Source organism: Mandrillus leucophaeus, unplaced genomic scaffold (assembly GCF_000951045.1).
Source record: "Mandrillus leucophaeus isolate KB7577 unplaced genomic scaffold, Mleu.le_1.0 Scaffold5, whole genome shotgun sequence".
NCBI classification, from domain to species: Eukaryota; Metazoa; Chordata; class Mammalia; order Primates; family Cercopithecidae; genus Mandrillus; species Mandrillus leucophaeus.
The window spans coordinates 12,945,863-12,971,385 of NW_012105364.1; the positions used below are offsets into that span (position 1 = coordinate 12,945,863).

Sequence of the window (25,523 nt, forward strand, 5' to 3'; positions counted from 1 at the left end):
GGCGACTGATACCTACATTTCCAAAAGAAGGAAACGAAGGCCTAACATATTTGTGTTAATTCAGGATTACCTGTATTACATGTAATGTTAAATAACATTTGATCATTTTGTTATACATTAGGAGTAGTGCACCCTAAAAGAGAATGTATTTTTATTAGTCAACATGATATGGTTTGACACATGAAAGCCTTTGCTAAACCTTTTGTTTCTTGCTAAACTACTTACTTTCTCAGGGAAAGGAAAGCTTAATGGAGTATCTCACAAAAATATCTAGGATTGCGTAAGTAAATAATTTCTTTTTAATTGCTGGATGCCTCAGAGCCTTTTTGCCAAGAGATGCAAAACGTCATTTTCTTTGGAATGTGACATAGCCTTACTCTCAGAGACATTCAGATTTTTCACAGTCCCAGTCTTCTTCCTAGAGGATGGAGGAATGGACCTCCCTGCGAGTTTGCCTGGTTGGGGTAGAGGGGGCTACTCAGTAAATTCTTTGGATATTTTCCCCATTTATTTACTTCTGAGACATTTTATAATCAGCTTGGAAAGCCTACTAATTTTCTTTAACTTTTAGCAAACAGTGAAGCATGTATAGACAAAAATTTTGAAGGGTATTTAAATTGAGGAAAAACATGAAACCATGCTTTATGAAATATGCCTTCTGTGTTAGAATATATTGAGGTGATGCATATATTAATTAACTTCATTTAGCCATTTCACAATGTACACATATTTCAAAACATGTTGCACACCATAAATATATACAATTTGTTGGTCAATTTTTAAAAATAAAAAGGAATAAAGACCTAACATATTTATACAATCGTATAAATATCAGCACTGATCATGAACCACTTAAAAATATTTATCAAGGTACTTTTTTTCTGCTAATTGAGATGTAAAAGAATGCCAGTGACCAGTTAACAAAGAAAAATATCAGGAAACTTGTCTTTGAATAAAATATTTATCTGCACAGTTTGATTTAGTTGGCTTGTTTGGCTTATATTTATTGAAAACTACATTGTATAGAACTACTTAATTATTTTCTAGTTGTTTTATTTCTAGGTGACAGTACACTGACGTCTATATTAGAATATACCCTTTAATAATGATCAATTGTAAAATGCTGGAGAAGATACGGAGAGTGGGAACTCTTATATACTGTATATAAGAATGTAAACTAGTACAGCCATTATGGAAAACAGCTTGGAAGTTTCTCAGAAAACTAAACATAGAACTATCATGTGATCCAACAATCCCACTAATGTCTGTTTATTAAAAAAAAAAAAAAAAAAAAAACCAGAAATCAGTGAATCAAAGGGATACCTGCCCCTCCATGTTTATCGTAGCATTGTCCTCAGTAGCCAACATATGAAATCCATCAACAAATGAATGGATCAAGAAAATGTAGAACATGTACACAATGGAATACTATGTAGCCATAAAAAAGAATGAAATCTTGTCATTTGCAGCCACATGGGAGGAACTGGGGGTCATTATATAAAGTGAAACAAGCCAGGCATAGAAAGACAGATGACACATGTTCTCACATGTGAAAGCTAAAAAAGTTGATCCGTGGAGATAGAAGTTAGAATGATAATTAGCAGAGGCTGGGAAGGGTGTTGGGGGTGGGGGACGGGGAGGATAGGGCTGAAGAGAGAGGTTGGTTAATGTGTTCAAACATATAGTCACATAGAAGGCATAAGTTCTAGTGTTTAATAGCACAATAGGGTGACTATAGTTAATAATAATTTATTGCATGTTTTTAAATAGCTAGAAGAGAAGATTTGAAATGTTCCCACTACAAAGAAATAAATGTTTGAGGTAATGGAGATCCTAAATATCCTGATTTTACCATTACACATTTTATGCATGTATCAAAATATCACATGTATCCCATAAACATGTACAAATATATGTCAGTAAAATATTTTTTAAATAAAAGGGCCAGATGCGGTGGCTCACACATGTAATCCTAGTACTTTGGGAGGCTGAGGCAGGCAGATCACTTGAGCTCAGGAGTTCTAGACCAGCCTGAGCAACATGGTGAAACCCCGTCTCTACCAAAAATACGAAAATTAGCTGGGCATGGTGACATACGTCTGTCGTCCCAGCTACTCAAGAGGCTGAAGCATGAGAATCTCTTGAATCTGGGAAGTGGAAGTTGCAGTGAGCCAAGATCACACCACTGTACTACAGCCTGGGCAACAGAGTGAGACTCTGTCTCAAAAATAAATAAAATAAAATGAATTATTTTGCAAAAAGAGAGAGAGAAAAAAAAAGAATGATCAGCTAGAACTACATCAGCAATTCTTGATGTCTTATCCGAGAGTGGAATGGGGTTTTATGGTCTTCTTATCTGGGCAGTTTGCCTTTATTCATTTTCTAGATTTTGCTATAGCAAGCACATTTTTAGTATAGTTTTATACTGTCTTAAACTGTTTGTAACTGTTTTAAACAGTTATTGTACTGATAAGAACTGAGGCTTAACTTGGATATAACTGAGATGAAATTAACAGAAGGTAGAACTCAGGAAAAGGAAGAGGGACAATTCTAAAACATGTGATACCTAATATAAGTGAAGAACTCTATGTTTTATGCATTTGCTTTCAGGAATCTCCTGTTTATATAGCACATACATTTTAAGTTCTTGCTTGACAATAGGAGTTATTGGTTTTTCTTTAGTCATAATTTCTCCCCAAATGTTATGTAATTTTGTTTGATGAGGATCCTTTCCGTGCATCCTCACCTCTCTTTTACTCTTTCCCATAATAATTCAAATCCTATAATAACCAACCAGAAAGTATTTACTTCTAAGTTTCTTAATGCCCGGGTTCCAATGTTGTCTCAAATCAGTTTCTTTTTTCATCCTTAGTTGAAACAACCACCCCCTCCCCGCCCCACCCAAAAAAGTCTTAATCTTGTGGAGTTAAATAAAAGAAAGAATGTAGTGAAAGGAAGATTCCTTTTATGCAAGCAGCAGAGAACTTGTAGGGATGACTGAAAGTGCCTGAGGGCATTTGGTCCCTATTGGTTTTCACTTCAAATGCAACGGTGCCCACAGATAGCCTGTATTGTTGTCAGTTAAATGGGATCATGAGTGTCTGAAAGGTGTTTGAGAATGAACCGAAAATCATTTTCACAAGTGGATGATTACTTCTGCCACATGTTAACCGAACTCTATCCGAATGGCCCAGATTTTTGAGCCTGCATTAATTGCTCTTTCAACCTTGACTGAGGCTTCTCTTATGAAAGCCCTTTCCAGGACTAAACCACTCTATATATTGATTTTTTTTTCTTTCTGTATTTTTCCTTGAAAAATGAAGGCTTGTAGAAAAAAGGCTTTATCATTCAAAATGTAAATTGATTGTTACATTTCTTTGAATAAAGCGCTAGACTCATAAGTGATCCACCAAAATTAATAGTTCTTTTTTTCAGGCTCCAAATAATTACCATCTTCTGTATACAATTATGTTTTTCAAATATTCATTAGTGATGATTTTTCATCATAAAGTAAAACCATGAACTCTCACAGCATGGACTCAGTGCAAATAAATTGTCATATTCTCATTTCTATTAGAATTGTGTGCCACCACTCTAATTGAAACTAAACTACAATATTTAGTAATGTGTGGAGAATTTTTGTGTGTTCAAGTATTCCTTGAACAATCTTCAAGTTAGAAAGGTTTTGTAAAGTGCTTTTAAAGTGTTTGAGTAAGCAAGTTCTTTATTTCATTTTACTATTTTCTATTTAAAATCTGGCCTAGAGAATATTAGCTATGTCTTTACTATTACTAGAATAATATGGGATCTAGTTCAAACATATTGTGATATGAAGATGGGTTAAATCTCAATGTTTTAAACAGAAAATGAGTTCTTAAAATGTCATTGACTTTTGTGATTATAAATGTTAGCCAAGAATATATAGTATTTAAAGGAAAATGGCTAAACAGTTAAACTTACTTCTGAGGTTTTTGGCTCAAAAGAAAACAAATCAGAATATTACATATGAATGTATTTTTAAAAAAACACACACACATTCAACTGGGTACTATGTAAAGACAAGCATTTAAAATAGCTTTGTCGTATAAACATTGCAGCATTAATGCTTGAAATTTATTTTTACTAAACTTCGTTTTACTCAATAAATCTATTGCCAAGAACAATTTTATTGGTACGAAAATACATATGTTAATGATCAGGAAGTCTTTCTAAAGAAAAGTTTTTGTTCCTACTGTCACAGAACATTCTGATGGATTTCATAAAGACTATTTTTGTTTACAAATGAAAGCTTTTAGAAGTAATTGTGGTGTTGTCTTCCAGCTACCTTATTAATAGTTGACTCTTTTAAGAATCATGTAGACACCAAAAAGGTTGTATAATTTTTAATGTAGGTACTGAGATACTCTACTGACTATATGTAACTATAGATATAGAAGATTTTTAAAATATACTATTTGCCTTGTTGGTAGTAGCTATTTTGGCTTAAGGCCTGGCCATTTCCTTTAAAAAAAGAATCAATTAGGCAAATACCGTTTTAAAAACTGTTTTCTCTTGACTTTTTTTCCAAACAGCATAAAATATATTCTACACTTCTAAATCATATATTAAATATATAATCAAAAATTTGAAAGTTTAGTTTCTTCATATCTCTGATATTTGATGATACAATGTGACCTAAGAATAGCTGGATTTTTTTTTTAAGTCATAGGTGAAAGAAACTGGTTTATATTTAGTTGTCTTTGTGCTTTATTTCCTAGCAATCAGATGTGTGTTTCTTTGGAGCAAATAGTGCTCTCCATTTGGAATAACCCAGAAGAGGGATTAATACTTTATGATTATTGCTATGTTTATACTGACTGATAGAACCAAATGCTTCCAGGCTTTACTCTTGTCTGTTAAATCCGAGCTTTGTGTCAGTGCTTGCTAATTTCTTTGTTACCTAATCCCATGCAAGAAGAAAAGATTTTAAAGTTAAGCAGGCAATTTTTTGTTGTTGTTGTTCAAAGGGAACAACTTCTTAATACCTTGCTTAAGTTGGATGTGTTCATAAAAACAAATACTTTAAATAGTATCTGAGCGGTTATTTTAAAATAATCCAAAACACTCTAGTTACATGAGTATTGTGATGCATTGGAAATAGCTCAATAGAAAAAGTGTTATAGTTAAATTAGTTTTGGAAATATGTGCTTGTAAAAATGTCATGTACAATGGAATACCTCTTTTAACCCCATTCAAATAATTATTGGATCAAATTTAACTTTGATTAGGGATTCCCTCCACCTCCCCGCTTCCCCCCCTCCGCCACCGCCAACCCAGGGCCATAGTAGAGTACTGGAGAATGTAGCATGGCCATGAAAACTGATGATATTTGTGTTCTTTTGTTTTTCCATTCATTTCTGATTTAACTAAAAGAATTTGACAAAGATGACAACAAAATATTTAAAACCAAATTCTGTAGGTTGGTGGAAATGAATGTTAAAAAGCCCTCAGACACACACACACACACACACACACACACAAAATCTGCTTTCCTCTTCAAGATCAGGTGAAAAAAATTCACAGTATTCGTTAGAAAATGCTTCTCTCATGCTGTGTGATAGATACTTATTTTATTGGATAACATTGTAAATTGTCACATAAAACCAAGTTAAATGTGTGTTCTCGGTTTGACTGGTATTTGACAGGTCTCATTTACATACCCTTAAAAAAAAACTTCTTTGAGTTAATCATACAATCATGAGGAAGCTAGTAATGACTCAGCAGGTTACAAAATATTGAGGGAGAATACAGCTGCAGCATAGACCCGCTAGCAAATCTCTAGTACACCTAGCCGAGGTACTCTCTGTTCAGCCTGACACACACATTTCTTAGATAATATTTTTCTATATGTTTATTTGGTAGACTTATACTTTATAAAGCAATAAAATGCCAATTGTCCAGAATGCAAATGATAATAACATTAAAAATGGATTTTTTAAGACAAGTTAGTAGCTATCAAAGATCTGTTAAATTAATGCCATTTCCATTGTATGTCAAATAAATGGTTATATTTAATTTTATCAGCTGTTCATTTTCCTTTTACAGCATTATGCAGTTATAATTTATTTTTATAACAGTGACTCTCAGATGCTATGGGATTCTTCCTAATCATTAAAGATCAAGTTATATTTTCTAACTGTTTGAAGTCAACTTGATTTTTATACGCGGATTCTTTAAAAATTGGCTATAGATATATATACAGTCTCTCTATATAGAGTAACTCATTTTTCTGTAATTAAGGATACTGGAGCCTGTAAATATAATGAACAAAATCTATTGCCTAAGTAGAGCATAGTATCAGGTTAAATGTAACTTTCATGTATTTTTCTGAAATAGAACTCTTTTTGGCCTTAGATACCATAAAAAAAAATTATAACCTAACACTGAACATTAAGAAACAACAAAGAATAGTAATTCAACAGCAATGCTGTCATAAGATGGGTTAGGAGAAAATGCTTTTTTAGTTTTGTAGATGTCTTCTAATAAATGGATTATCTGATAGTTACCAAATAGTAAAAAGATTTTTGCTCCATTTTCCTCATTCCCTCCACATTCCAGGCCTTCTGAGGTAAAAGGATTACCCATCTACAAGGAATTTAGACTACTCTAAATTCCAAAACTTGAGAATGACCTTGGAAACTAGAAAACCCATTTAAACATGAAAGCTTATAGGGTGTCTCCACTGTACTCAAGATAATGAGATAAAGGACTTTATCTTTGGTCGCTAAGTACTCAACTTGGTCATACCAGAAATACATATTTATAGTAATAATGACCACAATCCCCCAAATATTTAATAATGGTAACTTTTTCTGATTACAAAAGTAAGATGTACCTTTATACATTTGCTGATGGTAACTCAAAATGGTATAGCTAGTTTGGAAAACAATTTGGCAGTTTCTTGTAAAGTTAAACATGTACTTTCAATATGACCCCACAATCCCACTCCTAGATATTTACTCAGGAGAAATGAAGACATGCTTACACAAAAAGACTTGTACACAAGTGTTTCTAATAGCTTTATTTATGATATCCAAAGAAGTGAAAACAAATGTCCACCAACTAGTGAATAAACGCATTCTTGCGAATCCCTGCAATGGAATATATTGCTTAGCAATGAAAGGAGTGGGCTTCTGATATTAACTACATACAACAACATGGATGAATCACCAAAGCATTCTACTCAATGAAAGAAGTCAGACAGAAAGGCTACATATTGAATAATTCCAATTATATGTTGTTCTGGAAAAAGAAAAATTATAAGATCAGAAATCAAATGAGGGGTTGCCAGAGCTAGGGATGTAAGGAAGTGATCACAAAGGGCATAAGGAGACTTTTGGGGAGGTGGAAATGTTCTATAAGTTGATTGTGGTGGTGGTTACATGACTGTGTCAACACTTACCAAATTAGATTCCTGAAACAGGTGAATTTTACTTTGTGTAAACTATACCAATAAACTTTACTCAAACAGTGAAAGGAAGACATGGCCAATGTAGACATAGTGGAAATATAGAAAGGCATAAAGAATAATATGAAATTCATCTTAAATTTCACTCACGAGATATTAACTATAAGATTAACATTTTGTTGCATTTTTCTACATATTTCTCTATGCATATAACATGAACTCGTGTGACTGCCTTTTTAAAACATAACATTATAAGAGTTTTTCCATATCATTAGTCCCTCTGTCCCCCTGCTTTCTGTCTTCAAAGTAACCCAACATTTTAAGCAAATTTGTTAATCCATCATTTTGATTATGTTGCAGCTGATTATTATTCTTTATGCAGGACCTTCACTGTCAGCAAGACTGACACTGAGTAGCTTGTGGTGTTGATGGTTTGTGTATCACTATTTACTTTCACTTGTATATGACCCAGTTGCCCAGCAGTCTACAAAGTGAGACACTTTTAAAGAGCTGAGAAGCAGGCTGTGGTTCCAGGCAAAGGTCATTCCAGATGCTCTCTGTGGCTCTGAGCCAGCTATTTGGTGCATATCTTGCCTGTTCACTTTCATGGAGGGCACCTGTCATGTCCACAGTATCTAGCTCTAGAGGTCATTGCTGTTAACCCTGAAATAAGAGCTTGGGTATGTACATTTCAAAACAGGAAACTGCAGAGGAAAGACAGAAAGAGAGCAACTAAATACCTGTCACTAGAACCACAGAGAAGAAATTAGAAGCTAGAGCAAAGGTGGAGCAAAGGGTTTTAAGGGGTCCTTGAGAAGAAACAATGAACAGGTAAGAATAAGAGCAGTAATGTCTCAGCCAGTCATGAAATGAATTCACATTCCATCCACAAGCACAGATGATGGAATGAATTAAGGGCATATCATAAATGCTGAATAGAAGTTCACCAAACACTTCGGTTAGCTGATGTGCTGAAAGAAAATATGTAATTGGTTTGGACCATTTGGGTGATGTTTTACAGTGCAAGAACTTTGTTTTTATTTTGACTTTTAGTAACTCCATGTTTTTTTTCCCCCTGGATTCTGAAAATTTCTGGGAATTTTCAGGGAATTAAGAAGAATACTTAAATCTGCCATAACTCTACCACTCAGAGATACTATTAGTAATATTTTTGAATTATTTTTACATATTCTTTGACAAGTTCCAAATCATTAACTATGTGTGTAGTTTTGAATACTACTCTTTTCATATAATATTACACAACGTGATACTTTCTATGTTATTAATTTTATCAAAAACATAATTTCATTGGCAACATGGTATTTCTCTGTGGATATGCCAGCATGCATTGAATAATTTTACTGCTGCTGGACATTTGTTATCAGTTTCCAATAATATAAACAACACTGTTCTATGTATCCCTACAGCATACACCTTTATATGCACCTCTTTATTACCTTAATACATTCGGGAATGAAAGAGTATGATTGTTTCTATGTATTGACATGTTATCCTATAGAAAGATCATCTCCCAAGATGTTACACTCCCACTAGTAGTGAATGAGTGTGCATTCATTCCCCACACCTTAGCCAACTTCCTTTGTCACTGTTTCTAAAGAGGGGAGAGGGGAAAACAGTATGTTTGTTGTGTTTTGCAAAATAGGATTATTTTAATAAGACAGAAACTAAAGATTCAGCCTAATATTTTAGCTTTAAAAGTTGTGGAAGTCTAAAAATCTTAAGCCCCTAAATAAATAATCATAATACTTTTTAAAAAATCACTCAGAATTATATATAAATTTATTTGAACAGCCTCTGCACTGTGAATCCTTCATTTCAGAATAAAGAATTATGATAAAATATTGAAAAATCTTTAATTTTAAAATTAGGCCTCTACCTGTCATATTTTAAACTAGCAATATTTTCCACTTTTGTAGGGAATGTGTTTATAATTTTGTGGCATAATTTTGGAATAGCTCTCCACAACAGGGTCACACTAATTTTTAATTTCTTCTTTTTCCTTCCTAATATTTCAGTATATCACCTGTATATTCAGTAAGAATAATATTCTCAAATGATTGGCTAATCATTTCAATCCAGCTTACAAGGTCAATGCAAAGTTAAAGAAAAGCCGTGGTTGAAACTATGTAAAACTACACAATGGCATATTCATTACTATCTGAATTTTGTAATTAAAAAATTTGCAGTGAGATGCTTTCATAAGTCAGGTAAATCCCATAAGGATGGAGCTAGCAGAGACCTTAGAAATCAGCAAATCCATCCTTTCATTGGATAGGTGAGGACACGGAGACTGAGATTGGTGCAGGCACATTTTGGGGTCACCCAGCTGGACAGTGACCCTTCACCCTGGATTCTTGGCTCTGCAGCTGGCTGCTCCTCAGGCCGCACTACTCAGCTCCAGTCACCTGAGAACTGAAGCATTGATAACTATGTCCTCAATTAATAGCCTTTGTCTCTCCTAAGAATTGCATGTAAGAATAAAATTCCTACTGGTTCTTTGATTATCCTTTCTAACTCCTACTTTGCTCAATTTGTGGTAAGGACTGACAAATTGATAAGTCACATAAATCAATTCCCTTTCGAGAACCGAGAATAAGCTAACTCATTTTGTAACACAGAAGCTGCATGTTGTCTCACTTTCCTAATGAGCTAAACTTTGCCTTTAGCAGGCTGGTCTCAAAAATAAATACCTATGGAAGAAATATGATTACATGGAAGCGCAACATTATTCATCTTAAGTATTCTTTGGCTTTTGTTTTTCTTTCCAGATATCTGTATGCCCTTGGACAGAAGGTTTGGAAAAGATGGAAAAAACGTTACTTTGTTCTAGTTCAGGTTAGTCCTTTTTTCCTGTTAAATAATCACTCTAAGATAGCAGCTCTCAAAATGTGTTTATGTGGGTTATATCTATCAAAATTTACTGTTTTAGAAATTAAAATATGTTTAAGCCGCTTTAAATCAAAGCAGTACATTCATTACATGCTAACACTAAAGTTTTTATGTAAAATAACTGTTTTCCAAGCCAAACAATTTAGCGAATTAAGTGGCATTGTTTTATGCTTTTGTACTCTTTACCCTCTGGCTTAATAGAAGGTAACTGTATTCTTGCATCAGCTGCTGCATTCAGTTTTTTGCAATATCAGATAAAATGTAGCCTCTGGAAAACTCAAATTTATACTAATGGGAGAAAAAGTGTGAAAAAGGCAAATAACTTCTGAATATTCTTATAAAGACAGTTTTGACCTCGTAGACCCTCTGAAAAGATCTTGGAGATCTCTGGGATTCCAAGACTATACCTTGAGAACCACTGCATCATTCTATATTTTATATATAAAGCATAATACATATAATCATTCATTTTGATATAAATATTATATTTGTACTAACTGGCATTTTAATGCAAATATGCTGCCATTTAATGCAAATATGCCACATTTAGTACAAATAAGCCAAAAAATCACCTGTTCACATAAATATGTTTTTAAGTCAACTTGCCTGGTATATATTTGTTTATGATTGGATTCTGAACATGTATTATCAGAACGTGCAGTTTGGCTGACTCTTCTTTTGTAATCATGAATAACTTTGCTCATACTAATTAAGTTAAATTTATATTAAAGAATACCCTTCTAAGTAATAGTCACTCCAGTCCATGATAAATCCAAGCTATTTTGTTTCCAATATATGACAAGAGTATCACTCTTGGAATTCTTAACACAAAACATTCTGTAAAAATCTCATTGATTCCAATGGCACACATTAAACAAGCTTAACTGGACTAGATCAGAATGACATGGTAAAATGCCAAGGAAGGAAAATGATCATTTGCTGTCTTCCAGCGAGTACGTACAGCCATCCATCAATTGCTGGATAAAATTACTTTATTGATGTCCCATGATAGCCTGGTAACTCCATGAAAAGTGTGAAAACTCAGTGAAAAGTAGTTTTATCTACATGGCAAACAACCAGCCTATTTTTTTTTTTTTTCCTAGCTAAAAGGTAATCTCTTCTTATGTGATTAGAACTAATAGTCGGTCAACTTTAATAAAAGATACGTACACATGCACACACAGATTTAATTTTTTTATATAGAGCCCTAGCATTTGCTTTGAAAAAGGTTACCTGTTTGGGGTTGTGAGTGTTCTATTTTTCAAAAACCTTAAGGCATCTTCTACAGTTTCCACATTTAGTTTCTTACATTGGTGCATGAATTTAAATGCATTTCCTAAGCAATTTTAGTATATATTTCTGGACGCTTATTTATATCTTGTGGATATATTTCACTCATATCTAATTCAACAAGGTTGTGTTAGTGACTTGTCTGTATCAAGTTTTTCTAAAGCATTCAGCTGACTTTTCATGGAAACAGCAGCTTCTTTTTCAGTTATTTTATGCATTTATGTAAAATCTCATTTAACTACATAATTTCAGTAGCTAATGTTTTTAGCATAAACTAGTTTGGGAACAAACCCAGCTAACTTAGTAAGCATAGATCTTAACTGGTGGAAATAGGTATGAAAGAACTTTGGAATGTAACCCAATAACCACAGATGTTTAGTATGTTATTTGCATTAGTCACTGGTTTTATTATTATTATTATTATTTGATTGTTTTAACTGATTTTTTGAATATGAAAGTTAGACTTTTGCAGATTAGTCTTAAGAGGTCGAATGATCACCTCATGCTTTTTGCCAGGTAAGGTTCCAAGTAATCCTTTGCCCCTTATCTTATTTTCTAGCATATGATCATAAGACTCAGAAGTTATAAGGCAAATATATATACTTTGATTATTACTCATAAGAGAGTTTAGAAATGAAGGAAGGAATTGTAATACTTTGAGACTATTAATTGGTGTGTTTTGGGGGGAAGATTAACCATGTCTTTGGGGAGCTAAAAGTGTTTTCTCAATAACAAAAGTATGCTTTACATTTTAAAAGGGTTATCGAAGTTAATTCAAAGTAGGCAAACCCATATGTTTCATAATTTAAATTTAAGAAAGTACCACCAAATTATAATGAATTTGAATTTATTCTACCTGAGGTTTCTTCTTAAAATTTGAAGTCATGTTTAAGCATTATATATTTACTTTCCACACATATATGTGCATATATCCACATGCATTCATGCAGAGAATTCCATGCCCAAATGTACTGAGAATCTATGTCAGTATTCTGACAAGTTTTAAACACAAGTGAATCTTCCATTCAATTCCAAATGTAACAGGAAGGCAAATTGAAGGTACACACTTCAAAATCAAGATGGGTATGTATGGAGATTCAATGAGAATGACCCATTGGGAGGAACTGGGTAGTTTTTATTAGTATTTTTAAAGGCAGCTCTGATTCTATCCACACATAGTTTGTAGGTCCATACCTGCAGGCTGCATTATTGAAAGGTGAAGGAATCATTTTCATAGGGAGGAGAGTATACCCCTGCTGTGTCTGCCGCTGCCATCAGCAGAATGGTGCTCTGTTGATAATGTGAATCTCATCACCACTTGTGAGTGTGTATTATGAGTGATATCGCTGGAAATCCAACCATCAGCTCAAGAATTTGTACTCATAAAAATTGATTGAGAGTAAGGTTTGGCCAGCTGCAAAGTCATTGTTCAAAGTGAACACTCGAGGAGCCACTGAGGTGAAAAGACTTTTCAAAGACTCTCATGTAAACATTTAAATTGGAGTCAAAAGGTGGGAAAATAAATGATTTGTTAATATTGAGTGTTTTTTTGGCTTCTAAGTAAGATCATTTTGGTATCTGTTTAAATTCTGATGCCAATGTAGTTATAGTAATAAACAGATTTTAATGCTTTCTAAGAGGCTTCTTTTTTTAATGAAGGTAAATTTTGGTTCAAGCCAAATTGAAAGAACAGTGATTTTGAAGAATATGCTTGAAATACTACCAGAATTAAACCTGTATATGTTTGTTACTTACTTTTCTTGTGCTTGTTCAGTGTTTTTGTATTAGATTTGGATGATATAATTGGTGTAAAGTACTTAAGATACTTTAATATATTGTAGTTCATTATAATAAAATAATTTGATACCTTTAACACTCTGAATTTGAGATTTGAGAAAACCAAGTATTACTTCATTTTATATTCTAATGCCTATTCAAAAATGTATGTCCCAGGTATTCTATATTCTGTAGTAAAAAAAAAAATTCTGAAGCACTCCCCAATTAACATAATTATTGCTATATTAAATCTAATTAAGCAATTACTTTGTGGCAAGCATTTATGTAAAACATTTGTAATACTTTATCTTATCAGAATAAGCCTATGAGGGTAGGCATTATTATTATACCCATTGTACAGATAAGAAAATAATACAAAGAGGGGTTTTGGAACTTACTTAGGATTGGGCAGTTTAGTAAGTGGTAGAGTCAAGCAAATCCAGTTCTGTCAAACTTCTATTTTCTCTACCATACTGCTATGATTACATTGATGCTCATAACTACAGTTGATCTGAAGACAAACAGATACATGATGAATCACTATGGATCATTCATTTCAAGAAGTACAAAACAGTGTTACTCTATTAGAAAAATGGCCAGGGAGTGATGACATAATGAGTCCTGTGCTCATGAAGGCCACTGACTGTGTGACATCATTGGAAACTGAGTAGACGTCTGTATTGTTTTGGCCTTGTATCAAAGTGTTCACTGCTTGTTGTTGATGTGTCAGAATCATGACTTGAAGTTGCTGCAAACAACAGCAGGCTATCAAGACATAATGTTAATTACATATCAGCTGAGTTGGCATGGGATGTAAACAGTCAGCCATGCCACAGAGTGATCCATACCTGCTGCAGATGTATGAGAGGCACTCTGTTAGTGAGATGTCATCAAGATCTGCTTTCAACATAAAGAAGTGGCTGCCCATCCTATTGATTTCTGAAATATTCAGCACACATGGGGACCCACTACAGCTGACTCCTCTCACTCACTTGAGAATGAAACTACCACCTGAAGAACGTGAAATTCAGTTATATGCTCCAGGTTTAGTCTGGGACACTAGCTGATGTTTGCTTATGGCAGTAAGATAAAGTGAAATGAACAGACACATTGTTGCCAAATCAAGAAAATCATGGCATAATGACTTTTTAGCTTTATGCTTTAAATTGGATTAAAATTTACAAACCCAGGACATGCTCAGCGTAGGATAAAAATCAAACCATGCAATTTTTATGGTAGAAAATCAAAGGCCTCTTCGACACTCCTGCTGGCACTACCACCTTAGTCTACTATCCTTTGCAAAAGTATTCAAGTAGCCATTGCTAGTAGTGTGGCCTTACAAACTTGTTTGGAAGGAGTTAGGCACCTTTAATTCATCACTGTGTGAAACACACATCCACTCATTCCTAATGGAATCATTTCATGTATTTTTATTCTATGAGTTGCTTTGTTTCCCCTTTAAAATATATCCATGAGAAGTTGCCATATCAACATATAAGAATCTATTTAATGCCAGGTGCCGTGAATCCCAGCATGTTAGGAGGCTGAAGCAGGAGAATCACTTGAGGCCAGGAGTTCAAGACTGCAGTAGGCCGTGATTGCACCGCTGCACTCTAGCCTGGGTAACAGAGCAAAACCCTGTCTAAAAAAAAAAAAAAAAAACCCACAAACAACAACAAAAAACCTTTTAAGTGAATAAATAAATAACTGGATTCTATATTATAAATTTACATACTTTTAACAGTCCTCCTTGTTTGAACATTTAAGTTTTTTAAATCAAACAATGCTACTTTGAATGTTGTTTTTGTTGTGGAGGAGAAAAAAGTAATGCCACTATCAATATATGTGTAATTCTTGTATATTAATCATATATATGTGGGAGTATTCTTATAGAAATGAAATAATTGCTGGCTAAAAATCCACAAACGTTTACATTTTGTGAGCTTAATTTTTTTTTGAAAATTGTTCTACAAGATTCCATTTCAAATTGCTCTGAGTGTGTACATGTGTATTTCTGTGTATTTGTATGCATTCATATGCATATATATGTCTTTATATCTACAGGTATGTGTATAAAATCTCCTACACAAGTAGTGTGTCTGAATCTGTGCATAGTGGAGAATCTGTAAATATTTGTTAAGTAAATGAATATTCTTCCTTTAATTTAGGTTCCTTCCCAAACCTCTGTAAGGAATATGAAATCGACTTCTATTTGAACATACTTAAATAAAAACCTAGGTGTCATGTTTGATCCCTCTTTTTTCCTTATCCTCATGGCAGAAAAGATTGCTATTCCATAGCAAAAACAACATTCCATTTACATCCCATCATCTCCATCTTCTCCACTATCACAGTAGTTGAAACCACCATCATCTTCACATGGATTCCTACAATGGCATCCTAGCTGTTCTCTCTGCTTCCACTTCCATCCTTCTTAACAATCTGTTCTTCACATTGTGGGATGATCTATTTGAAGCATAACTCACATTATGACAATTTGCTGCTTAAATCCTTCCAGGGACTCCCTTTGCACTTAGAATAGCTCATAACCATGTCTTAGAGGAGGTCCTAAATATTCTGGCCTCAAGCTTCCTCTTTGAATAGTTATTTCGTGTCACTGAGCTACATCTTGACTTCTAAAACTCTTTCCTCAGATTAATTACAGTGCCAAGAGTAGGAGTGTAGCACCTTCAAGTCACCAGATAGCCCCACCAAAGGCACCTCAAATAAATATATAAACTGGGGTTATTTTTGAGTGTCATTGTTGTGTAAATACACCTTTGGATTAAGTCCCTTACTTTTCTTCCACCTAGATTGTTAGGCCACCCTTAACCCCCTCTGTAGAAATTCTCAACATCCTACAGCTTTTATTTTCCTCATGTCTGGCTCATTCCTTCATGTCCATTTAGATATCAGTTCAAATGTTGCCTTTTCAAATGTGCCTTTTCCACCCAGGCAACCTGAAGTACCCCGCAGCTCATTCCCTGTCGCATTATTCTGTTTGATATTGTTAGGGGCATTTATCTCCAACTAATTTTTTTTACATTCATATGTTTATCGTTATTTTTGTTATTATCTCTTTACCCCTTCTAGAATGTATGTTCCATGAAAAGAAGGACTTTATCTTTCTTTTAGTCTACTTTATCTGTGGAACATTAAACACTGCCTGGTACCTGAGTAGAAACTAAGTATTTGTTAAGTAAATAAATATATGCAAATCTTTCTCAACATTGTTCCGAAAAGAATGACTTTCTTTTCTCTAATTTGTACACCAAATGCTAAATCTTTTTACACCATTTGGACAAGACAGTTAACAATAAATATTCCTGTCCAGTCTTTCTGGATCTTGAAGATTTATTCATTTTTCATGATTAAATTCAGCTCTGGTTTAGTTTGGTTTTTTAAATAACTCCAGCAGCACCTTTGGCCTCTGCCAAGAACATTTCCAGCTAAGGATTTTTAAAGCCTTAATCTTCACTGAAATTAGATGGTGGCAGTTGCTAAGCTGCCAGCTGTTAACATGATCCCTGCAGTAGGAATACAACATACAAACCGAAATGCTGTGGTCTCTAGAATCCCATAGTTAGCACTTACATGTGTGGACACAGACAGGTGTTGCACAGGTTGGCAATTGAGAACAAAATGGGAGGTTTCGTATACCAGATACAGATACCTTGTGGTACTACAGCAACTTAGGTGTCCTATCAAAAGCAGTGATGCTAAAACCTGATTTCATGCTGTCCCCAGATTAAAGTCTGTTCATATCTCCCAATTCTCAACAAATCCATTCTTTACAGAGTTATTAAGAGTGGATTGGGTAAAAGATATTGAATGTTTGTCATTGCTGTGCTTCCACTGAAGGGATTTTCAATTTCAATATAGTAAATTATATAAGCTTTGTTCAGAAATACACAGGTAAGCTCATAAATGAAAACAAATACCAGATCAGAATAGGTCAAATCACCTGTTTCTATCTAATTCCCTGGCATGTGGTGATGAGGCAGAGTAGAGGCTGCAAGACTGCCTCTAACTGGGAGCACAGGGAACAGGGTGACCCCTGCTAGCCTTTCAGCAGCATATTTTAACTATTAGCACGAACTGATACAGGTCTGAGTACAACTTCTCCAGCTTACCTGTGAACTGGTAACTGGCTAGTAAATCAGCAGCTACAGGTGTTAATACTATTCAGGGACACCTGAATTTACCCTGTGGGTTTGTTCTATTTCTGGCCTTGGAAATGTGATTTATCATGACCTTGCAAAGGCGATGGATAAAAGTAAGATCTCTTGGGGTACTAAAGGAACTAAAAGAAGGATGAAATATGGCAACATTTTGTGGAAATAGAACCAGGAATCAGCGAGCCCAAAAGATAGCATTAATAGGTTGTAGCTTCTGGAGTCGATGTATTCGAAAAGCCAGATTGCACCTTTTTCAGTTGTCTCATGGGTCACATTTCCTAATTGTCAGTGACAGCTTTGTTAGTTGTTGGTATTTTGTTACTCTTCCATCTGTACTCTTTGTTATCTCTCTAGGCCCAATTATCTGTGACAGAGTCTAGGTCTGTTGGGTGATGTTTTAGATATTAAACAAAATATTAAAGAAGTTAAAAGCCAAAGGCAAATGTTTCAATACTTTGCCATTTAAGTGACCATGCCTCTAGAAATGGAGTGATTCCTCTAAACCTGAAGTTTCTGACTTGTTGATTTTTGTTGTTGTATCTTAAAGACTTGTTAAATTGGTACTTACAACTTTATATCTTCAGCATGTTAGAAAATAATTGTCTCATTTAAAGCTAGCTAGAGATACAATACTTAGAGCATAAAACGGCAACTTCAAGTTGTACTTCAGGTTATGTGAAGAAAAATGTGAGCATTTCACCTCACATGGTTTTTGACAACTAATTTATAAGGCTAGATCATAAATAGCAAGTAAATTTTTAATGTTTTTGGTGGGTTACACACATCAAGTCTGTACTCTTTAACACATGACAATATGAACATGTTGATTATGTAAAGAGCTTTTGAAAGTAATCAACATTTGGTTTTTAAGAAAGCAATAATTTTTAAAAGACATTATAATGTATATTTAAGATAATGTCCATTAGAAATAGACAAATGTAGCATCTAAAACTACATTTAGATGTATTGTCACTTTTTCTCACTTTCACAGTTTCTTATAAATTTACATATTCTTCCATGAAGCATCTTCATCAACACAGCCACTATGTTCTTTGTTTGCTGATAAAAATGTGAAAACAGACTGGGCATGGTGATGACACCTATAATCCCAGCTACTCCAGAAACTGAGATTGCTTGAGGCCAGGAGTTTGAGACCAACCTGGACAATGTAGTGAGACACTGTCTCTCTATATTTTTAAAATTAACTGGGCATGGTGGCATGCACCTGTAGTCCCAGTTACTTGGGAGGCTGAGGTGGGAGGATCACTTGAGACCAGGAATTTGAGGTTACAGTGAGCTATCAGTGCACCACTGCACTCCAGCCTAGGTGACAGAGTGAGATCCTGTCTCTCAAAAAGAAAAAGAAAAGAAACATCCCGTGAGAGTGGGAAGAAAGGTAAGAGAGCCAAGCGAGGCCAGGAGACAGAAGTCAGAAACATGGAGCGTCAGCAGCCCTCAGCTCATTCACAGTGTGGAAGCATGTGGTTTGAAGAGAGTTCAATCCCCAAGTCAGTCAGGTGCTCACTGTGTTATAGTAACACCTGCATCCGGTACCCAAAATGAAACAATTCTTCTAAGAGTCAAAAAGAATAAAGTGAGAGGAGGACGGTGGCTCCCTGACAACCGAATTAGATTCACTGGGAGACCACTGTGTAACAGGCATGCATTTTGCTAGGCGCTCCCACGTCAGTTCTCTCCAATTCTCTCAAAACCCTGTGAGGTCTATTATTGTTTTCTTATATTACAGAAAAATGAGATATATAAAACTTAAAATGATTTTTCTAAAGCCTTGTCAAAAGTAAGTATGAAAGAATAAAGATAAGTAAGTAATTGAGGGGAAAAATGAAAGTGGAATTTGCATTTGACATGGCAGATTCATCTGTTAAACCTGGTTTATCTTCCCTTCACTTCCAGTTGAAATGCCTTAATATGATTGTCTTCAGAGTGGCCTTTCTGACCACACTATTGAAAATAGAATGCTTTTAATGTCTCTTTCCTCTGCTTTGTTTTCTTGCAAAACAATTCACCACCCAAAATTATTTTCAGTAGCTCCTTAATTGTAATTCACTTATCTTCTCCATTCTCACTCTGTGAGATGGCTTTCTCCCCCCAATTCTGAGGTACTGTTGTTTACCCAAAGCCTGAAAGAATTCACTGTAGATGCATGATAAATATTTGGTGGATGAATAAGTGCACGGATGAATAAATGCACGGATGAATGAATGAGAGGGAGGAAAAAAGTACCCATAAGAACACAAGGGGAGATACAGAGGTTATAAATATACAAGAAACTAAATTCAGTAACTTACTATTTTGTTTAGTATGGCTAATCCACAGATCTCAAAAGACATCAAGGAAGGAGTATATCTCTGTAAAAGACAACATAGGAAAGAACAATCATATTAGTCTTTAACCGTTTTGCCAATATGTCCCTTAAAATAATTTTATACAACTCTAGATCCTCCTGAGTCTTTCATCATGAGTTTGAATAGTTGCAGTGGGTATCAGTTTCTAAAATAAAACCACTAAATCATTCAGCAACATGTTCAATAGAATCTAAATACTTTTGTGATTTTATATCTACTTGCAATCATTGAAAATTTTATTGGCCGTGCACAGTGGCTCATGCCTGTAATCCCAGCATTTGGGGAGGCCGAGGTGGGCAGATCACGAGGTCAGGAGTTCAAGACCAGCCTGGCCAGCCTGGTGAAACCCTGTCTCTACCGAAAATACAAAAATTAGCCAACCAGGCATGGTGGCACATGCCTGTAATCCCAGCTACTCGTGAGACTGAGGCAGGAGAACCGCTTGAACCCAGGAGGTGGAAGTTGCAGTAAGTCGAGATCATGCCACTGCACTCCAGCCTGGGCGACAGAGTGAGATGCCGTCTCAAAAAAAAAAAAGAAAGAAATTTAGTTTTTTTCTCCTCGAAGTCTTATTTCTATTGTGCTTTCCCAGCAGAATATTATTCTTATGAAATAAATGTTGTGGCTCAAAATCTTGATCACTCTATCATGCTTCTCTACAATTAAAAAAATCTATAAAATTGGACTTAAAAAAAGTTTCTGTAACCAAAAAGCCCCCCAAAAATAGAAAAAATATACAATTCACATTGCTGAACATATTTAAAGGAGAATTCTTGACATTTGAGAGATAAATGAGTATGACTTCAGAAATGTGAAACTTAAGATGTAGAAGAATTAGAATAGTAATGAAAAAAAATATATAGTTTATTTTACTCTTGTAAAATATTTTGGGAGCTCAATTAAACATGAAAAATGATTCCTGAAATAGGTTATAGAAATATAATTAAGTAGTTATTACAAAATGTGAATCCTAAACTCTAGACTTTGTCAAAATAATGAATGGAACAATAAAACAGGTTCTATTCCTCATGTTATATAGAGCCAGTGAAAAAATTATTTTTTCAATAAATAGAGAAAATATGGGTTATGTCTTTAAAACTTTTAAAGAAACTATTATAATATAAAAATTAAATGCTAAGAAAACTTTAATTACCAAATAATAGAAGATAAAGAGAACAAAAAAGCAAGACAAAATATATTAGTTCTTATTATAAATAAGTTAAATGGACCTGTTAACAGTCAGATTCTCAGAATGAAATAATAATCTAAAGGGATGACAATATTAATTTCAGAATGAAATTTAAGAGAAAAATTATTAAACACCTCCAAAGATTACAATTTTATGTTAAGGATATTAACAATTACTATAAAACAAATGATGGTGATTTATTGAACACATACCTGAGAAAAGAGAAATAATAAAGGTGTAATGCCTTGAATTATTTGCTATCACCTTTAGTGATTTTTGATGATGGATTCAGTGCTATCTGAAACAATAACTTCGCCAAAAATTAAGAGGCAATTGTCTTGCTATTCAGGAATACAGTTGTTTTTAAGTTTCAGAATGAGAATGTATAAAATAATATGCTATATTGAAAAGAATCTCCATTGAACTACAGAGAGTTGTGTTGTAGACTCAAGGTGACCTTTTTTTTTTTTTTTTTTTTTGAGGCGGAGTTTTACTCTGTCAACCAGGCTGGGGCGATCTCAGCTCACTACAACCTCCACCCACCAGGTTCAAGCAATTCTCCTGCCTCAACCTCCCGAGTAGCTGGGACTACAGGTGTGTACCACCACGCCCAGCTAATTTTTTGTATTTTTAGTAGAGATGGTGTTTCACTACCGTCTCTATGATACATTTTCTATGGTGTTAGCCAGGATGGTCTCGATCTCCTGATCTTATGATCTGCCTCCCTCGGCCTCCCAAAGCACTGGGATTACAGGCGTGAATCACCACGCCCAGCCAAGGTGACCCTTTTTATCTGGGTGACCTTGGAAAGTTACTTCCCTCATCGATGAAAGCTGAAGTTTAGACCACAGTCTCAAGAGCCCAGATCTTGTCTCTCAGTGCTAGCGTGAGAGAATTACTCGGAGTATAGTATTTCATTTTCTTTACAATGAAGCTTGGTTCTTTATTTAACTACTTATGATTTAGTGAGTTTTGAATCCTCTAAACATCATAGTTTTAAATTTCCAAATGTAATATCTTCAAATCCTTGCTACATACTCAAAATCTATAATTCTGTTACATGTAATAATGATTTTTTTGTTTTTGAGACACAGTTCACTCTGTCACCCAGACTGAAGTTCAGTGGTGCCATCATGACTCACTGTCACCTTGAATCCCTGGACTTAAGTGATCCTCCCACCTTATCCTCCCAAGTAGCTGGGACTACAGGCATACGCCATCATGCCTAGCTAATTTTTAAAGTTTTTTTTTTTTTAGAGATGGGGGTCTCGTTTTGTTGCCTAGGCTGGTCTTGAACTCCTGGCCTCAAGTGTTCATCTTACCTCGGCCTCCCAAAGTGCTGGGATTCCAGGTACAAGCCACTGTGCCTGGCCTAGATTTAGAATTAAATTATACATTTTATTATGTTCTATTACAATTCCAAACACACCACTTTTTCCTGACTTGTTTTCAGTTCACAATACCTTTCAATATTTTTGCTTTAGCTTTTTCTCCAAGTACTAATACATAAAATATAAAAATATCTCACTACTTACATAAGCCAGATATTTTTGTGAACGTAAGAATGTCTTTGTAATGTGAATAATAACTCCCTAATTAGTTGTTTCCTAAGTTATTGTTTTTGATTCTGTGTTAATTTTGTTTTTTTCCCCAAATTTCCTTAGTATTTTGATGTCTTTCTTGTAACTATGGTCACATCATAGCTATCTACGTATCCTGAAAGGGTAAGCCTGGCTTCTCCATGGCTCTGACATCTGTGTCCATAACATAACGGGGTGCTCAAGACCTACTTGCATGAGGGAATGTTTACTGCTTCTTGAGTGTTTTCAGTGGAGTGTATGACATTTAAAAATCAAATGTCTTTTGTTATAGTAAGTGGAAGAGGATACGTTTAAGAGTACAAGTTGAGTTATGTGTGCTGTTAAACTGTATTTGTTTTTTATTTTTTTAACAAGATAAATACGTGGTTTATACTTTCAAAAATAGTACATTTTCAAATATGGTAGAATATTTACTGAATTGAAATAAATTAAATTTCATGCCAAAATACAGAAGCAGGGACTCTGTGCCACACACCGTGTGGAAGCCATTTTATACGTATTATGAAGAAACTGAGTCAAAAACAAAGAAATGACAAACAAGGTTAGAATGGTAAAGCGAACAAATTTGTAAAAAATTTGGAAACAGAGTAGGGGTTTATTAGATTGAGAAATAGGTAGGAATGGAATTTTAAACCTAAAGGTGATATTCTTCTGCTTGGCAGTTCAGGTGAGGAACTGAATTAAAGTGGGTGAGTCTTGCTGGATGGTCCATCTGGAGTACTTTACGCAGCAGTAGCTGTAGATTGCAGCTAGTCATTGATGGAGATGTTTGTGAGCCATGCAGGGAAGGCAGACCTTCCCATGCCCTTCATCTCTCTCCCAGCAGGTTCCAGATTGTTCATGTGGTAATGTGTCAGGAGACTTTTTATAGTCAGGTTTTTAAGATTCTTCCAAATAAGAGAAGGAGATGAGACACTGTGAATTAGCTGCTCAATATATTTCCTATTATTTCAATAGTTGACTATAAAGTATTACTTTGTAAAGGTCCCCTGGTGTTGAATAATTATAATTTAAATATGCATAAGACACATTTTACACAGTGTGTTTAGTTGCATACACTAACCCCATCATCATAGTTTCTTCTTTTCTTTTCTGAAATGTAGTGAAAAGGACTTACACAGTTTTTCTCATACATATAAAAGTTAGACTTACTCTTCGGAAAGTTCATAAAGCAAAATTAAAATTAAAGGATTGGTCAAAAGATTTAAATTGGTAGTTTTGGCTAGGCTTAAAGGTAATAGTAAGAATTCCTTTTCGGCCAATACCAAGAAATGCTGAATAAAATATAGTGCCCATCTTTTTAAATATGTAGGTCAACTGCAAGAAAAAAAGAAAAACTTTAGAGACCAAAAACAACTAGAATGGTTATGATTGTGAGTTGACATTGTGGCTACAATGGTGCTGGAATTTGAAATTAGTGGATGTTGATGTTGTTAGGCAGGCACTTGGGATGTTATTGCTCATGCAGAGAAAGAAGACGTACCATGAAGTATTCTTAAAGTGGGTATTTGGAACAGAAATCTTATAAAGAACGTAAAAGAACCAGATCTCAGTGAAATGATGGACTAGGAAAAAAAATCTGCCATTGGGCAATTAATCTTGTGTTTGGGCTTAAGCTCTGAATATGAAGAAAAATTAACCCTCAGAATTTTTAAGTATTAGCTGGTACTCAAAGAATGTTGAAGTCCCAGTTTGTTTTATTAAATATAAGGGAAATACCTAAGTTAGGAAATTAACATGAAAAGCACTCCTGAATTGGTGATGACTATGGAGCAGCTGGCATTTTTAAAAGTTGCTTTTTCAGTCAGGAGCAAGATGGCCGAATAGGAACAGCTCCAGCCTCCAGCTCCCAGTGCGAGCGACACAGAAGACGGGTGATTTCTGCATTTTCAACTGACGTACCAGGTTCATCTCACTGGGGAGTGCTGGACAATCGGTGCTGGTCAGCTAGTGCAGCCTAACCAGCAAGAGCTGAAGCAGGGCGAGGCATCCCCTCACCTGGGAAGGGCAAGGGGGAAGGGAATCCCTTTTCCTAGCCAAGGGAAACTGAGACACACAACACCTGGAAAATCAGGTAACTCCCACCCTAATACTGCGCTTTACCAAGGGTCTTAGCACACGGCACACCAGGAGATTATATCCCACACCTGGCCTGGAGGGTCCCACGCCCGCAGAACCTCCCTCATTACTAGCACAGCAGTCTGAGACCTAACTGCAAGGCGGCAGTGAGGCTGGGGGAGGGGCGCCCGCCATTGCTGAGGCTTAAGTAGGTAAACAAAGCCTCCAGGAAGCTCGAACTGGGTGGAGCCCACAGCAGCTCAAGGAGGCCTGCCTGTCTCTGTAGACTCCACCCAGAGGTGGAGTCTGACAGCTGTCTGACAGCTTTGAAGAGAGCAGTGGATCTCCCAGCATGGAAGTTGAGATCTGAGAACGGATAGACTACCTGCTTAAGTGGGTCCCTGACCCCTGAGTAGCCTAACTGGGAGACATCCCCTACTAGCTGCAGACCGACACCTCACACCTCACACAGCGGGGTGCACCCCTGAGACGAAGCTTCCAGAGCAAGAATCAGACAGCAGCACTCACTGTTCAGCAATATTCTATCTTCTGCAGCCTCTGCTACTGATACCCAGGCAAACAGGGTCCGGAGTGGACCTCAAGCAATCTCCAGCAGACCTACAGCTGAGGGTCCTGACACTTAGAAGGAAAACTAACAAACAGGAAGCACACCCACACCAAAACCCCATCAGTACGTCACCATCATCA

General features: G+C 35.3%; 1 protein-coding gene across 9 annotated transcripts in view; it reads left to right on the forward strand.

Annotated features, from left to right (window-relative positions):
• The window catches only part of CADPS2 (Ca++-dependent secretion activator 2), a 563,764-nt gene that overhangs the window by 355,844 nt on the left and 182,397 nt on the right, over positions 1-25,523 (forward strand). For all 9 annotated transcript variants that reach the window (XM_011995959.1, XM_011995960.1, XM_011995964.1 and 6 more), the window contains exon 9: positions 10,237-10,303. In XM_011995959.1, coding sequence (XP_011851349.1) covers positions 10,237-10,303 — 67 coding nt within the window. The remainder of the gene's footprint in view (positions 1-10,236; positions 10,304-25,523) is intronic.